Below are 13,432 nucleotides of genomic sequence, written 5' to 3'. Positions count from 1 at the left end.
CAAAGCAAGTTCTATCTCCCAGCTCTAAATGCTTTTTCTTACCACACTTATCCCCAACAACCACATCCAATCTGAGATCCAGTTGCTTTCAAAGAGGCACACAGTTTCCATCAGAAAACAACAGATTTGGCTACACTCTCATAATAAAGATTCAAATGAGTTAGCTGCACACAGCAATTCTCTGACCTCTTTGTCCTGTGAATTAGGGTTCCTGACTTCTCCAGGTCACAGATCCCTTAAAGATGCTGTTATATAATGAAATAAACTTACTGTTTTCTTTAACACTTTGAGAGCATAAGGCTTCTGGGTCCCCTTCTGTTTGCATCTGTACACAATGGATGTAGCACCCCTTGAGGGGGAAAAAGACAAAAAGAAAATGTTATGCTCTGGACATGAAATCAAGGGGAAAGCTTGAAAATAAGTATCTCTTGCAGTTACCCTCATAACTGACAAGTGTTTATAAGTTATTCCATAGGACCAGCCCAACTATTGAGAGTATTTTTTTTCCTCACAACTAAATACAGTTTGCTCAGAAAAATTCTAGCTTTCCATTCTGTTCTTTTCCTTCTGGCCCATCCCTATATAAATAACATGCCCAGGGCTGCTGCATTCAGTAGGCTCTGGCATAACTGAGCCTACTGAATGCTTTTGCTACTGAAAATAGCTTTTGTCCAGGTAGCAAAACCTGAACACTGAATGAATGCTACCTGAACATAGCTTTTGGAGGACATCCACCAAATTCGTTCAAAGTCCCTGAACTTTCCTAGAAGTATGTGTCTGGAGTAAAATTAGCCATATGGCTCCAGGGAGAAGGGCAAGCGAACAGGGAACCCTGTGAATTTACAACAATTCATTTGATGCCCTGGCATTCTCCCAGAGCCAACATTAGTCCCACAAGGATTCTGGATCTTTCATCTTGGTGAACACTGTTACCATTTATTTATATATGCCCTAACAAAAATAATTATGTGAGAAGTTCAGGAGAAAATACTATAGAAATGGTCAAAGACATACAGAGAAAAAGTAGATCTACCTCCCTATAAAAAACTCAAGTACAGAATGTGTTTTATGTATAATGGGGAATGGCAAGAAAGGACTCAATAACTATCTTCACACATGAAAGACACATACACACTAAAAAGAGAATATTAAAAAGCAGACAGTGTGATCCTCATGTTCCCTCTCTACACATGAGAGGAAGACAATGAAATAGAGACAAAAGAGGCTCATAGACCAAGCAGGCTTAAGTTACAACCTCAGAAAGAGAACTTCCGATAAATCTTAAAATAAGATCAGTTGAAGTCAATCTGTCACGCTTTGAATATTAGGTTAAAGGACTTCTTATGACATACTCAATCCTATGATTCTGAAATTCTGAGTAAGCATGAACGAATTATAGAAATCAAACATGTTCCTTACTGCCCATTCACAATCCATTTTTAACAGAGTCAGGAAAAGTTAGGAACTGGTGGTGTATGTGCTAATAGAGAAGAAAAATTTCAACGCATTTTTAAAAACTTTGGGAAGACATAACATATACACAAGAAATAAAGGGTTTTAGGGCGCCTGGGTGGCGCAGTCGGTTAAGCGTCCGACTTCAGCCAGGTCACGATCTCACGGTCCGTGAGTTCGAGCCCCGCGTCGGGCTCTGGGCTGATGGCTCAGAGCCTGGAGCCTGTTTCCGATTCTGTGTCTCCCTCTCTCTCTGCCCCTCCCCCGTTCATGCTCTGTCTCTCTCTGTCCCAAAAATAAATAAACGTTGAAAAAAAAAATTAAAAAAAAAAAAAAAAAAGAAATAAAGGGTTTTAGAAACAGAATAAGTAGAGGTAAATATAAAATTCAACTTTATTTTTAATTGTCTAAAAGATAACTATCTAAAGCAAAACTATTGACAATGCATTGTATTTATAGCATATGTAAAGTAAAATGCATGACAACAGCACAAAGAAGAGGGGAATAAATTAGAAAAATACTGTTGGGTCCTTATACCATATCTTAAGTATTATGAAATTATTTAAAGGTAGACTCTAATTAATTAAATATGTATATTATATCGCCTAGGACAATGAATAAAATAACTTAAATAATCAGTAAAGAAAAAAGAATCAATAATGAAACTAAAATGTAATAATCAAAAATGAAATGTGAGAGAGGAAGAAACAAAAGATTAAACATAAAAGTTAAAAATATTGTGGATCTTAATCTAATCATATTAGTAATTACATTAAATATAAACTTTATAAACACATTAATTAAAATCAAAGATCAGCAGACTGGATTGAAAAACCAAGATCAAACTATACGCTGTGTACAATAAACCTATTTAAATATAAAGGCATATATATGTTAAAAATAAAATTATAGGAAAGAGATACTATGCAAACACTCATCAAAAGAAAGCAGAAATAGCTATATCAATATCATGTCAGCCAGACTTCAGAGTAAATATGAAGATAGAAATTACTTAATTATGAAGGGGTCAATTTCCCAGCATGACATAACAAACGTAAATGTGTATGTACCTAACAACATCACTTCAAAGTACATGAAGCAAAAACTGATAGAACTGAAGGAAAAAAAGACAAATCCACAAATACAATTGGAGACTTCAACACACCCTCCCAGGAAATTATAGGATAAATGGACAAATTATCACCAAGGATAGAAGACATGGACATTATTTTTTAATTATTATTATTATCTACATGTTTATTTTGAAAGAGTGTGTGCACAGAGGAGGAGCAGAGAGACAGGGAGACAGAGAATGCGAAGCAGGCTTCGTGCTGCAGGGCGAGCTCTCACAAACTGGTGAGATCATGACCTGAGCAGAAATCAAGAGTCAGACATTTAACTGACTAAGCCACCCAGGTGCCCCAGGGCACGAGTGAACATTATTAACTAAACTAACCTAAACTGACATTAAGAGAAAACTACACAAACACAGCAGAATACACATTGTCTTCAAAGTTAGAAGATTCACATAGTTGATCTCCAGACTTAGTATACAGCTACAGTAATCAAGAGAGCAGTGTTGGAGAAAGAATAAACATGGAAAAGAAGGTAATAGAAAAAAATAATCCAGATACAGTTATAAACATATAGGGCCCGTTGGTTTCTAACAAAGGTAAAAAAGGCAATTCGGTGAAGAAAGGGCAGTCTTTCCAACATAAATAGTGCTGGAACAGCTGGATACTCATATGCATCAAATAAGCAAAACAAAACAAAAACGTTTATCCAAACTCACACTCTACCAAAAAATTCTCAAAATGGAGCACAGATATAAATATAAAACTTAGAATTCTAAAACTTGGGGAAAAAAATAAGCATGAAAGAAAATTTTGTGACCTTCAGTTAGGCAATGATTTCTTACATACAAAACCAAAGCACAATAAATCAAAGAACAAACGAATAAACTGGACCTAAGTTAAATTAAAAATATCCACTCTTTGAAAGTCAGAGACAGGGAGAAAATTTTTACAAGTCACTGTATCTGATGAAGGACTTCTATCTAGAATTACAAAGAAACTCAAAGCCAATCAATAAAAAATAATGGATTTCAAAAATGAACCAAAGATTTTAACATATACTTCACTTCACCAAAGAAAATATATAGGTGGCAAAATTTGCACAAAGATGCTCAACATCATTAGTCATTAGGGAAATGAAAATTAAAACCACCATGAGATACAACTACATACCTAACGGAACGCCTTAAAGAAAAGAGAGAGACTGTGTGTACCATGAGCTGGCAAACAAGTAGAGCAACTAACACCTATACACTACTGGAGGGAATGCAAAATGGTACTGCCACTTTGGAAAACAGCTTTGCAGCTTCTTATAAAATTAAGAATACCGTACAATCCATCCAACTCACTCTTAGGTGTTTGCCCAAGTTAGCTGAAAGCTATGTTCACTCACAAACTTGAAAACAAATCTTTTTGTCAGCTTATTAATAATCACCAAACACTGTCAACAACTCCAATATCCCTCAACTGAAAAATGGATTAACAATCTGTGACACATCCATATAGGGGAATACTATCTAGAAATAAAAAGGACAAACTAGTGTGCACACAGCAACTTGGATGACTCTCTAATACCCTAAGTGAAAGAAGCCATGTTCAAAAGACTATATGCTGTGTCACTCCATTTATATAATATTCTTGCAAAGACAGAAAATAGATTAGCTCTCAGAGATAAGGGAGGAACTGACTACAAACGAGTATGGGAGAGTTTTTTAGCATGATGGAACTTGTATATCTTGTGGTGGTAGTTATACAACTATATACATTTGTTAAAATAGGTAGAGATGTAGAATAAAATAGGTGAAACTTCCTATATGTAATCATACCTTGATAAAAAATACAGTGAAAAATCTTCCCAAGAAAACCATATTGTTCAAAGGTAAGATTTTTTAAAAATTACCAAAATGTAGGCCATATCATTCAACTTAGTCTATGTTTATTTAATGGTAACTCATGAAATTTAAAAAAAAAAAAAGGAAAGAAAAGAAAAGAAATTCAAGGGAAAGTGATTTGCAAACACTGAAGAAAACTAAATATCTTATACCCATTTTTATACCAATTGAAAAATTAATATACTCAAATATTCATGTAAAAGATATATATTAAATATCATCCATTTCTTAATTTCCTTATCACATTAAATTAACCTGTCAATAATTTCAGTATATAAATCACTGTCTTAGTAAAAGTCTTCCAAAAATTTTTAACAAAATACATTCTTGACTGATCAACCTCAGGACACAAGTATGCTAGAAATAACCTAAAACATTTTTTTTAATTTTAATTTTTTACTCTTTATACATGAGGAATCTATTAAGAGATTCCATTTTGCTAATTAATAGACTTATTAATATTAACACATCTTTTAATTTTTTCAACCTTTTTGATATATAACTGACATGTAACATGCAAATTTAAGGTGTACAACGTAATGATTTGACATATGTACATACCGTAAAATAATTACTACAATAAGATTAGTTAATATATCCATAACCCCACATAGTTGCAATTTTAGGAATGACTTTACTTTTTTTTTAGAGGATGGAAAGATTAAGTAAAAAGAACAGAACAGCTGAAATAAATTTATATGAAAATAACATTTAAGTAATTTCTCCAAAGTATAACCTATTTTCTTTGCTGAAATTAAAAGATTAGCTTAAAATGTGTTCATATAATTCTAGAAAGAAACCATGTTTCAGGAAGTTTTAGAGAATTAGGATGAAAATGCCTAACTTTAAGACCATTTAGAATCATGGGCATTCTCCCAGTAAGGAAGGCTATAAATCAGTGATTGACTTTCTACAGGAGGACTTATTAGGACTTTTGTGATTTTGAGGTTGAAGCAATAGAGCTTGGCTTCCCTTGCCATCAGACTGACTGACAACTTGCTCTTTGGAAATGCAAGAGAACTTCAGATACAGAATCTCTTAAAACAGAGAAGTCTGGAGGGGGTGTTAACTATGCTGCATGGCCCCAGGGGTCTCTGTAATGATATGCTTCATAGTCATTCAAAATGGTCTTTGTCAAGTGTGTGAAGACTCGTAAGTTATGAGTTTCATTTTTTTTTTAATGGGACGGGTCTTGAAATGGAACCAAAGAATCTTGTTATCTTTTTCCAATGTTGAATGTTTTTTCTAATAGTTAGGTCAAAATATTAATCATTTTAAAACATTTCAATGCATTGATTTCTTGTTCCATTTGTTTTTGCATTTCATGTAAAGTTTTTTTTTTTCTTTTTTTTTTTTTTTCAATATGTGTATGTGCTTTCAGGAAAGATCCTCCGAATGCTCATTAGGGAAAGGTTGAAGAACAAGGCTGTGATTTATAAGAACTGTCAATCATACGTTGAAAACATAATGTGTGCAACTCTACATGTCATTGTATTTCTTCTACATGATTGACTTGCTATTATTTAACAAGCCTGTTCTTTTCATTGATTTTTGTTTTTTTAGATTAGATGAATTGTTAAGAAGACTGGTTATAACCTCAAAATTGATTCTTCTTGGGGGTGAAAGTAGAGTCATATTCAGGAACAGGAGCCTGAAAGAGTCAAAGTCTCTAAATGTTTAATGTCAGCACACATCTTGCCCCATTGCAGTGACAGTTTTTCATTGTTTCATTCTGCATCCCTGTCAGCTGCAACCCCTCAGTGCTCTTCAATACTTAAGTGTTTCAAGATGTTCTTCGGTCACCAAAGACAAAAATAAAATCTGAACCTTAAACCAACAAAGAACAGGAGGAAAAGCTGCTGAAATGATTTAATTACTGATTTGGCATTTTCAATCTACAACTTGAAGAATGGGCTAACCTTTAGAATTTAGAAAGTTGTTATTAGACCTGGAGGTTTTCCAAGTCAGTTAAATTTTACAGTCCTGAAGTAAATCTCAAAAATATCATGTCAAGGAATGACAGTAAACCCCAGATTTTAAAGAAGTGCTAGAAGCCCAAGATTTTAATAAGGTTGGGTTCAGAATTTCAGTCTATCCACAACTACACTCTCCCTTTTCTTGTTAAATCCTGCAGGGGGCAAGGGCAAGCACTCTGCTTCAGTTATTAGGGCCATGACCCATCTTCCTACTTGGGGCCTTATCTGGACTCTTGTAACTGTCTTCTTGACAGTCTTATTTGTCATTTCACCCTGATTTTAGCTTGCTCTATACCCAGTCTTTTATGTCTAATTCCTGACCTATACCCCCTTCTTCAGGATCTATCCTGGCAAGTGCTTAACTCTTCACTTCTGATCCCCAACTCAAAGCATGAACTATTATATTCTCTACTTGGTGAGTGTCCGGTTTCTCACCGCCCCCCCACCCCATTAACAATTACTTTCAGCACCTAGTGTGACTTTGTTCCTAGTCCTGGATCTCTGCAAGGACTGGCTTAAATATGATGCCTTTAGTTACAAAATTTAACAAAACCCCTGCCCTAACATAAAGTAAGTGGTTAAGAAGCTTTGGAATCCAAATGCTGAATTTTAGCTACAAAAAAGCAAACAAAAAAACAGCTTCAAATTATCACGTTGCCTCAAGTATTTCTTTTCAATTAGAAAGTAATGTGACAAAAAAAAAAAAAAAAAGAAAGAAAGAAAAAGAAAAAAAAGCAATGTGACAATAAATACTGTGGACATAAAGGTCTTGATACTCTTCTCAGTCCTTCCCTTTGTTTGCTTTAAAATATTTACTGCCTCATATGTTGGCCATTAGAATCAATTAACCAAATGCTTTATGAAGACTTATTATTTTTCTTTTCTGTTTAAATGAGTGTGTGCATACCTGTAGCACACATGGAACTGAATTTCCAATCAACTGTTTAATGCCACCATACATTCTGAGGATAGCTACAGCTCTTTTTGTCACCTTTCTTCTCCATTCCCTGACCCATTCCCTTCTATTCCATATCATCTACTACAACATGTCTACTATATTTATATATATCCATTTAATCCAACCTTCACACCTTCACTTAAGCCTAATAATTTCAATATGCAATATATGCTACTGTTTTTGTATACTGTTTGCCATAAATTTTTTCTAGCTTTATTGAGATGTAATTGACATATAGCATTGTCTGAGTTTAAGGTGTACAACATGTTGATCTGATACCCTTACATATTGTGAAATGATTACCACAGTAGGGTTAGTTTAACATCTCCATCACCTCACATGATTACCATTTCTTTTCTGTAGTGAGAATATTTAAGATTTATTCTCTTAGCAACTTTCAAGTATATAATGCTATAAATATAATCACTAAGCTGTATGTTAGATCCCCTGAAGTTACTCATAAGTGCAAGGTTGTAACCTTTGACTATTTCCCCAGCCTCTGGCAACTACCATCCTACTCTGTTTGAGTTCAGCTTTTTTAGATTCCACATGTAAGTGATATATACAGTACATATCTTTCTCTGCCTGACTTATTTCACTTAGCATAATGCCCTCAAGGTCTATCTATGTTATTGCAAGTGGCAGGATGTCCTTCATTCTCATGGCTACATACATACATATATACATGCATACATACATAAATAAACATCTTTATCCATTCATCTGTTGATGAACACTTAAGTTGCTCCCATACCTTGGTGATTGTGAATAATGCTGCAATGAATAAGGGAATGCAGATCTCTCTTCAAGATCCTGATTTTTGTTTTCTTTGTATATATACCCAGAAGTGGGATTGCTGGACCACGTGGTAATTCTATTTTTAATTTTTCAAGGAACCTCATACTGTTTTCTGTAACGGCTGCATCAATTTACATTCCCACCAACAGTGTATAAGGGTTCCCTTTTCTCCACATCCTTGTCTCTTGTCTTCTTGATGATAGCAATTCTAACAGGTGTGAGGTGATATCATATTGTGGTTTTGATTTGCATCTCCCTGATGATTAGTGATGTTGAGCATCTTTTCACGTACCTATTAGCCATTTGGATGTCTTCTTTGGAAAAGCGTCTGTTTGGTTCCTCTGTTCATTCTTAAATTGGATTATTTGTTTTTTGCCTTTTAATTTGAGTAGTTCATTTACAATAAATATTATTAATGATATGGTTGGGTTTAAGTCATCCACATTGCTATTTGTTTCATTTGGTCTTTGTCATTTTTTTCTATACTTTCCTGCTCTCTTTTGGATTTAATATTATAGTTTTCCCAGTATTCTATTTTATACTTCTCTTGGCCTTTAAGGTATACCTTATTGTTTTACTTTTTGTAATGGTTGCTCTCAGGATTACAGTATATACCCTTACTTGTTATAGTCTGCTCATAGTCTGCTTAATGCTGTAAAATACAAAAACCTCAACATAGCAATTCCATTTACCACCTTCCCTTCCTTCCCTATCCTACTTAGAACTACTGTTTTCATGTATTTTACTTCCACGATGATTTGATTTTGCTTCAAATAATTAGATGTTTTAAAAGATATTAAAGAAGAATGAAAAAGAGTCTTTTACATTACCTATCACCTATATTCTTCTATTTCTAATGGTCTTCATTTATTCCTATAAAACATAATTTCCATCTTGTATTATTTTCCTTCAGTCCAAAGAAATTTCTTGAGCATTAATTGTGGTTCATGTGCACTGACAATAGATTTGCTCAGTGTTCATTTATTTTAAAATGTCTTTATTTATCTGTCATTCTTGAGAAATTTTTTTACTAGATGTAGAATTCTGGGCTGACAGGTTGTGTGTGTGTGTGTGTTGTGTGTGTGTGTGTGTGTGTGTGTGTGTGTGTGTTGTGTGTTGTGTGTGTGTGTGTGTGTGCACGTGCACGCGCGTTTAGGACTCTAAAAGTATTCAGTCTTCTGACTTCCATTTTTTTCTGATGAGATATTAGCCATAATTCATATTATTGTTCCCTGTATATATCATATCATCTTTGGTTGCTTTAAAGATTTTATCTTTACCTTTGGTTTCTGGCTTTTGACTATATGCCTAGGTTTGGTTTTCTTTTCATTTATTATGCTTGCTGCTCAATAAGCTTCTTGAATCTGCAAGGCTCTTTACCAAATTTGGAAAATGTTCGCCTATTGTTTCTCTAAACTCTTTTTCCTGCCCAATTCTTTCTCTCCTCTCCCTCTTGGACATATATTGCATGTATAGTAGCCTTCGTGATATTTTCCCACAGATTACAAAGGTTCTGCTCCTTTTTCCAACTGTTTTGCTATTCTTCAAATTGGATGACTACTATTGATTTGTCCTCAAGTTTACTGACTCTTTATTCTGTGGCCTCTAATCCACTCTTAAGCCTATAAATTTTTAATTTGACATAATGTACTTTTCAATTCTAAAATGTCCATTAGGGTTTTTTTTTTATAGTGTCCATTTCTGTTCTGAGATGCCCCATATGTTTACACATTACGTAACTATTTTATTTCATGTTCCTGAATGTTTGTACTGTAGTTTTCTACTCCTCATCTGCTTATTCCAACATCTGGGCCATCTCCAAAGTCTGTGTTATTGACTGCTTTTTCCCACCTTGAGTACAGATCCATATTTCTACTTCTTTAAATGTCTAGGTATTTTTTTATTGTTTGATAGACATTTTTAAATGATACATACTAGGGAGTCTGGATTATATTATTTTCTTTTTAAAAAGAGTTGCCTTTTTCAATAGCTGGCGGTGGAATTGTGGACAAATCTTTTTGATCCTGTCCACTTTGGTTTTATTTGTTGTTAGAGCAAATCTATTGGTTTTTTGTTCTTGGTTCAATGTCATGGTCCTTGCTCTAGGGTGTGGTCTATACTCCCAAGGTATCACCTTGTTGAGATTTCAACCAAATATCTGAGGTTCTCAGTAAAGTCTCTCACCTTGGCTTGGCCAGAGATCCAATGTCTTCTAACAGTACATGCCTATTTCTCCGATACTCTGTTGATCCTATTTGGTCTCGTAAAATTTCACTATACATTGTCCCCAGTGAGAGAACCATGGTGAGTGTGGTACTCACCTTGTGTTTCCCTTCTCTCCGGAACCAAAGTCCTGTTTAGTGTCTAAAAACAACTATCCCATGCATTATGTCCAGTAATTTACAGAAGTATAAATGTAGTACCTGTTACTCCATCATTGCCAGAGCAGAACTTCTCCCTTACAGTCTTCATTTTTATCAACTTATCAAGTTTGAAGCAGACATTATTGTTGCAAAAAAGAAAAACAACGTATTATTTCTTTATGCATTTATTAACAGTGCATTACAAATGTTGACAAAGCTTGTGCTAGAAGGAGATTAGTGAATGATAAATCCATAAAGGCAGAACTTAGAAATTCCCTTTGGCATTCCAGGCAGCTTTTAAACATCAATAGCTTCTGTTATTGTTTCTGAAGAAGAAAGGAATTTTGAGGCATGAGATATAATTTTATTATGTCAAAACATTGTGGCCAAGATTTTTTTCCTGTTGAATAGATGATCAAACAGACATATCTTAGGACAAAACAACAAACCCATTTCAGATCACAGACCTGGAGACTGCTTCTAAAGGATTCATGTGGCTGGGAGCTGTACCAGATGGTTGCTACAGACAAGGAAGAGATTTCATCTCTCCCAGCTGTGACTTAGTCTTGTCACTGACATTCAGCTACATCTAGCATTTAATATTACAAAACTGTAAGTATTAGATATCAGTATGATCACTCCTTCAATAAGAAGCTTAGCAGGGACAAGGCTGGGAGCTTAGTTAACACACAGATGTTTGGCCTACACAGGGTTTTTTTAAATGTTGAATGTCTTGCCAACATATAAATATTGAGGGATTTATCAAAAAATTCAGATTTCCAACTTCTCTTGAATCTGGAAACATTAATTTTTAATTTCTGTCCAGCAGTAGTTGATAAGACCAGAGTAGTAAATGATTTTTAGAGAGGGCCTGTACTCCCCTTAGCAGCTTTATGTATTTACATAAAATGCCCAGATCCTGTAGCATACATATTTGCCTCCCCTGATTTAATGAACATTCAGGAAATAGGAATAACTGGTAACCAAAGCAAATACAAAGGCTCCTTTCCAGAGATATAGGTGGGATTATCACTTCCTAGAATATATTCCACTTCTCTGCTTCAAATTTCAGTTTAATGGTCAAAAGTCCATGATAATTATTCTATTTCACTGTGTCAAAGACACCATCAATTTTAAGAGGCATCATTATTCTGTGATCACTAAGAAACAAAGAAAGAAAGAAAGAAAGAAAGAAAGAAAGAGAAAAAGAAAGAAAGAGAGAGAGAAAGGGAAAGAAAGAGAGAAAGAAAGAAAGAGAGAAAGAAAGAAAGAGAGAAAGAAAGAGAGAAAGAAAGAAAGAGAGAAAGAAAGAAAGAGAGAAAGAAAGAAAAGAAAAGCTGTTACTGTTTAACTATGACAACCCATGGACTAAAGAATTCATCTTGATGGCAGAGGTGGAAAATTGTGCATTTTAATATCATATAAAAATGGTGATATCTTATATGAATAGTACACACATGAATAGAATGCTTTCTAGTTGACGAATAAATTTCAATCTCTTCATAATTTCCATCTGCACTGAGGATCCCCATCTAGGCCTCTAGGCTCACTTCCTTTCAATCTTCCTCCTTTCTACTAGCACAATCACCATTCTAGAACAGAAACCTGACCAGGTCTGTCCTCGGTGCTCACTACCCCCATGAGCCCCACTACCCCTCACTACCCCCATGACAGTGAGAAGGACCCAGTTCTCTTAGTGTGTCATGTGAGATTGTTTGGTGCCCTTCTCTTTTCTGGTCTCACCTCTTCTTGCCCTCCCTGTGTATGCAGCAATACCAAATTCATGGAGTCTTTGAGCCTGCTGCCCTTTTTGTTTGAATCACCTCCTGCAATTTTCTGGCTAACTAGATTTTAGTCATTCTTTAATTCCACACAATCATCCCTCTTATGGGATTCCTGTCATAGCACACATACTACATCTTCTCATTCCATTCTAGAATTCTCTGGAATGCTTTTCATTCCATTCTCGAAGCTAGCTTGGTCCACTTCTGTACCTAATTTTTGCCTTGTGGTTTATTTACATGCCTGCCTATCTAAACCAGAACTTGCAAATGGCCATCCCATAAGTGGATTTCCCCTTCACAGATACACTTCGCCTACAAAATGCTTAGGCAATTTTTGTAACTAGATGTACACATTAAAAATATGGGTATTTCACATTTTAAGAAAACCAAGCCTAGAAACAAGGGACTAGCATTCCTGGATAACCATAGCCAGTTGGAGCTGGCAGAGGCTGCCCCATCGAGATTAGACACGCTTTCTACAGTGTGTCAGGAAGCCCATCAGTCCCCCTGCTTTATAATATGTGCTTCTAGTCACTTACAATCCAGGCCTGGACTCAGTAAGCACCAGAGTTTGCAGCTCTGGGCATAAACTGTGTGCTCCTTGAATTAAGGGAGTATCTTATCGATCTGTGTCCCCAGCACAAAGCCTGGCATATACCGTTGGAGTTCAAGAACTATTTCAGGTATTGAGTTGAATAATCTGATATGATAATCACAACAGTCTAATAAAAAGGCAAGGTAAGTATTATGATTCACAGTTCATAAAGAAACTACAGTTCGGGAAGCCAATGTCTTGCTTCAAAAGACATAATTCATAAGAAGTAAAACTGGGATTTCATCTCGAGGATGAAAGCTTGTTACCAGTACCTCTCATATGGTAGACTCAAAATAGTGATTTGGAGAATTTAAAGAAACTGAATGAATAACTCTCTGTTATTTGTTATTTTTATCATAACGATGCCTTAAATGCCACACGAAAGCAGGGAAGGGAAGAAGGGAAGAAGGAAAAAGAGGAGCAAGGAAAGAAGGAAGAATGTTGATAGAAAAGAAGAAAAATAAAAATTCAGACGAGTCCACTTACACATAATTACTGTTTCCCATCTTTATCAGCAGTATTTGTCATAATAAAACAGATA

At 35.1% G+C, this 13,432-nt stretch overlaps 1 protein-coding gene across 2 annotated transcripts in view; it reads right to left on the bottom strand.

Annotated features, from left to right (window-relative positions):
• CAMK4 (calcium/calmodulin dependent protein kinase IV) overlaps positions 1-13,432 on the bottom strand; it is a 220,892-nt gene that overhangs the window by 117,604 nt on the left and 89,856 nt on the right. The window contains exons 1-2 of one of the 2 annotated variants that reach the window (XM_045500679.1): positions 10,573-10,583; positions 271-349 (exon numbers count right to left, since the gene is read on the bottom strand). Coding sequence is in view for 1 of the 2 variants with exons in the window: in XM_045500661.1 (XP_045356617.1) it covers positions 271-349 (79 nt within the window). In the remaining variant the exon portion in view is untranslated. Of the gene's footprint in view, positions 1-270; positions 350-10,572; positions 10,584-13,432 lie in introns of those variants that run through there. The other variant, XM_045500661.1, reaches the window with a different exon arrangement.

The sequence above is a fragment of the Leopardus geoffroyi genome, chromosome A1, assembly GCF_018350155.1.
Source record: "Leopardus geoffroyi isolate Oge1 chromosome A1, O.geoffroyi_Oge1_pat1.0, whole genome shotgun sequence".
NCBI lineage: Eukaryota > Metazoa > Chordata > Mammalia > Carnivora > Felidae > Leopardus > Leopardus geoffroyi.
Note: the sequence above shows the minus strand (reverse complement) of the source record. Positions and strands in the feature narration are given on the sequence as shown.